Source organism: Malus sylvestris, chromosome 11, assembly GCF_916048215.2.
Source record: "Malus sylvestris chromosome 11, drMalSylv7.2, whole genome shotgun sequence".
NCBI classification, from domain to species: Eukaryota; Viridiplantae; Streptophyta; class Magnoliopsida; order Rosales; family Rosaceae; genus Malus; species Malus sylvestris.
Window position 1 is genome coordinate 25223381 of NC_062270.1, and position 4562 is coordinate 25227942.

At 37.2% G+C, this 4562-nt stretch overlaps 1 protein-coding gene across 1 annotated transcript; it reads left to right on the forward strand.

The window, feature by feature from the left end:
- Positions 1-544: 544 nt before the first annotated feature.
- LOC126588685 (glucan endo-1,3-beta-glucosidase-like) lies at positions 545-2640 on the forward strand. Its single transcript, XM_050253796.1, has 2 exons — positions 545-712; positions 1506-2640. The coding sequence occupies exons 1-2, from the start codon at positions 619-621 to the stop codon at positions 2456-2458; spliced, it is 1047 nt and encodes a 348-aa protein (XP_050109753.1). The 5' UTR covers positions 545-618; the 3' UTR covers positions 2459-2640.
- Positions 2641-4562: the final 1922 nt, after the last annotated feature.

Below are 4562 nucleotides of genomic sequence, written 5' to 3' on the forward strand. Positions count from 1 at the left end.
GTACATATTTTGTGGTTCTTCTGAAAAACACTTATAATGATTTTAGACTTCAAAGTCAATTTCATTATAAGCACTTTCAATCATTTTACAAACACTTCCAAATGAGTCCTAATTTATTTCGCATGAGGAAAAAAACTATATATATATATATATGTGTGTGTGTGACTTTGATCTGTTCAACAATTAGAATTTATAAATCAATGATTCACGCAACGTGACAAGAATTATCCTCATAGAGAGGCAGCGAATATTAGTGTAACATTGATAAATTTATGGGTTTTGTTTCAAAGACATGGACCAAACTCTGATGGACGTTAAACCACATAGATAGATGGATTGTGAAAATTGACCACAATTTTGTTTATTTATTTAGGTTAATCAATTTCACTTGAATTGAAACACCTCTTCCTAACTACGCATCTGGCAGTTTTCATGATGGTATCATATTTTTTATGCAACTGCTGGTAGTCATTGTCATCAGTGGTCCACGCAGTGATTGACGGGATAATGGGTCGTCGCCTAATTGATAATAGTTCGGGGGAAAAAACTCTATATTACCAAGGCCTATATATATAATCAATATATGTTAGTTAAGTTATATATTTCTCCAATAGCTTCATGCATTTTTCCAACGTATACAAAACTGGAAAAGCTCTCATGGCTTCCATATTGCTACTACTTGTAGTCTTGATGCCAGCCCTGCAAATAACAGGTCTTGCTTACTTTCATGCCTGTCTGTAGTTTGCATTTTTATTTATGCCTTTTATAATATGATTACTGTTTTCTAGCTTAATTGATTGGACTGACGTGAGTAATTTTCTCCAACAATTGTTTCGATACTATATTTACATGTTTTAGTTAAGAGTCCGCTTGATATTCATTTGGTTATTGATATTAATTATTATTTTTTGTGCTTGAGATACGAGGGAAAGTATAAAGAAGAAAGGAAGGGTGAAGTGAAATCAACTTGAAATAACTTTTGGTTTTCTTTTTGTATGCCCTTATAATTAATCAAAATTGTTTTCTAAGATTGGTTAGAACGAAAATTCTAAATTTTTATATTTATGAATCTTTACAAGATAATTGATGAATGTCAATATATAAATTCTTATCTAAATTTGAAGTTTATTTCTCTCATTCAAATTGAACATTATTTTACATCTCTCCCTTATACCAACCTTCAACCACTCTTCTTCATTCCTCATTTTCACCATATACGCTCCTCATAACTCAAGCATGAAAAATAAAAACTAGATAATTTTATTTTTACAAATAAATGAAAATCCATGCAGCAAAAGAAAAGAGCCTCGTTTGGCTCTCTTCTGTTACTCTTTTCTATGGTGTTGCTCCAATTGTCAAATATCCTATTTTGATGAAATTGTAGCTATGGAGTATTTAACTAGAAGTTTCATCCATTCAAACATTTCTTACGGGAAATTCTACTTTTTTCTCTCCCACAACCCAAAACTCACCACATTTTGTATCGAATCATCTACTTATTTCAGGTGCACAATCTGTTGGTGTTTGTTATGGACGAAACGGCAACAATTTACCAGCTGAAGGAGAAGTGGTCGACTTGTACAAAAGCAATGGCATCGGGCGGATGAGGATCTATGAACCAAATGAAGCAACCTTGCAAGCCCTAAGAGGTTCCAACATAGAACTCACTGTCACCATCCTCAACAACGAGCTTCAAGCCCTCAATGATGCTGCAGCTGCAACTGCCTGGGTCCAGAAGAACGTACAACCCTATTCAGCTGATGTTAAATTCAAATACATCGCTGTTGGAAACGAAGTGCACCCCGATGCTGCAGAGGTCGGGTTTCTCCTGCCTGCCATCCAAAACATCCACAGTGCAATTGTAGCAGCCAATCTGCAAGGCCAAATCAAAGTCTCTACAGCAATTGACACAACTCTTGTGACCAATGCCTACCCTCCCTCCGATGGAGTATACACTGACCCTGCAAACCAATTCATAAAACCAGTCATCGACTTCCTCGTCAGCAATGGGGCCCCACTCCTTGTGAATGTGTACCCTTACTTCAGCTACAATGACAACCCTGGTAGCATAGACCTTGCCTATGCCTTGTTCACTTCACAAGGGGTTGTAGTGCCGGACGGGACTCGATACCCTAGCCTCTTTGACGCTCTTCTGGACGCTCAGTACGCAGCTCTTGAAAAAGCTGGTGCACCAAATGTGGAGATAGTCGTATCGGAGAGTGGTTGGCCTTCTGAAGGTGGAAATCAAGCAACCCCTCAGAACGCAGCCACATTCTACCAGAATTTGATCAAGCATGTGACGAGTACTACTGGGACTCCAAAGAGGCCTGGTAAAGCTATAGAGACTTATCTTTTTGCTATGTTTGATGAGAACCTCAAGGAAGGTAATGCAGATGAGAAACACTTTGGAATTTTCTCCCCTGACAAACAACCCAAGTACCAACTCACATTTGGATAGGAGGAGTCACAGAATCATGTCTGATGTAAACTTTAGTTGAATAAGGGTGCCTTGTGCCCAGGTCTCTCACCCCATAAATATGAGATACAATAAAAAGAATACACATGGTTATCATGAATTCGGATGTTGATGAAGTTGTTCTTGATGATATTATTGTTGGAATTTGATAGCTATTTTGTTGATTTCTGGAATTTCTCAATTTGGTTACGAGTTTGAAGGAAGAAGAAGATAAGATCAGAGAGAGAAGAATGTATTCTGTATTTGTGATCATTAAAACCAAATTGAAAAAGATAGAAATTTTTGACTGTTGGAGAAAAAACAGAGATCTAACAAGAAAAAAAAAGAAGAAGAAATGTACTTGTTTAATTTCTGCTCAAAAACAATAAAACAACACCACCTAACATGTGCCTGTAAAAATAACCCGATCAAATGAAAAAAAAAAAAGAAGGTACTTTCTTCATCATATAATAACAATAGAAAAAAAGAGTGTATAGGGGATGGTGGGTGTCGACGATTTTGGAGAAGGGTTGCCGGCATTAGGGTTAGGTTCACTAGATTAAATAAAATGGGTGTAGAGAGGGAAAATTTTGTTGTTTGCATTTGGGTTTATAATATATATATATATATATTTTTTTTAAATTTGTTTAAGGGTGAATTTAGAAGTTTGGTAGGCAAATTTTTCTAGTTGGGTGTAAAAATAAGATAGTTGGATTCAAATAAAATTTCTCTAGCCTTATTTATACTACTACATAAAATTCTACCTAAAAAAGGTCTTAGAATAAAACTAGGAAACATAATAAAATATGAAAATAGCAAATAAAAAGTTTCCTATTTAAAGTCAAATTCGAACTTCTCGAAAAAACAGACTTTTGACCAACCAAATCAACTTCCATTTGGTCTATTTCAAAGCTTAAGATGTCCCCAACAAATCCTGGAACCCTCCTCAAAATATGCCATCTTAACCTCCAAAATACCTAATACGTCTAAAAACGTTAATCTAGGAAAGCTGGGCGCTGGGCCTTCTTTTCTTTGCCACGGTCAAACAGCTGTGTAGAAAAATCAAGAATTTTGATACAATCATCTTGAAAGATTCACGAACATCCTCCAATTGGAATTACTCATAAATTCGTCCATTTGATCACTTTATGCTCAAGAGGAAGTCGAATGTCCTACATTGAAAATATATATCAAAGTATCAAAATCCTACCAAAATAACCAATAAATTATAACTAAGACTAGGGTAAAATATGTTTATATCATATTTAGGGCCTCCGTATTTAGACCTCGTATAAATACTCGAGGGACTTAAATGTAATTATGTAATAAAGGAATGGGCAAATATGTAATTAGGGGAGGAGCCCTTATTCTATAAAAGGGCCTCCTCACCCTCACAAACCCTAAGCCTCTCACCCCCTCTCAAAGCTCTTCACTCACAGAGTTCATTCTCTCACAAATACTCTCAGATAAATACATACAGTGTGGACGTAGCCCAAACATTGGGGTGAACCACGATATATCTTGTGTTAATTACATTTCATTGCAGATCCACGGTCGGATTTACGTTGTTCCAAGACCATCCGGTTTTGTGCATCAACATTTGGCGCCGTCTGTGGGAATCGATACGAAAAGTTATATCGGTTCTCTTTCATTTTTTCACCTCCACTGTGAATCTGCAAAATCTACAAAATCAAAATCTGCAAAAACCCAAACAACCCAAAGCTTTCCCAATGCAAAATTATAGAAATCTTACTTTCTATCTAGTACGACAGAAAAATACAAGAAGCATTGTTGATCGAGCTATACGGGTTGGATGAAGGGCTTCTAGATCTACAACTGCTTCTGCTTCTGTGCCTGCCTTTGTTGTTTTAGCTGCTGCCAACCAATTTCCAGACTGTAAAGAAAGATACCAGAAGCTCAATCATATATTGGGGGCAGGAGATGGAAGACGAACAATTCTCAGACACAACGCCACCCGCCTCCCTCATCCCGTCATTCCCAAGAGATTCCACGGCTCTCTCAAAGTCTTCAACCCCCACCACCTAAAACTTCGCTGCCAGCGTTGCTGCCGCCGTACGCCAAGACACCGCACTCTGGTCCCCGGCCC

What these genes read in the sequence shown, in the direction of transcription:
- LOC126588685 (XM_050253796.1), top strand. Translation starts at nt 619, where the DNA reads ATGCATTTTTCCAACGTATACAAAACTGGAAAAGCTCTCATGGCTTCC. An exon ending in GCCAGCCCTGCAAATAACAG is followed by an intron (nt 713 to 1,505) that starts GTCTTGCTTACT and finishes TACTTATTTCAG; the next exon opens with GTGCACAATCTGTTGGTGTT.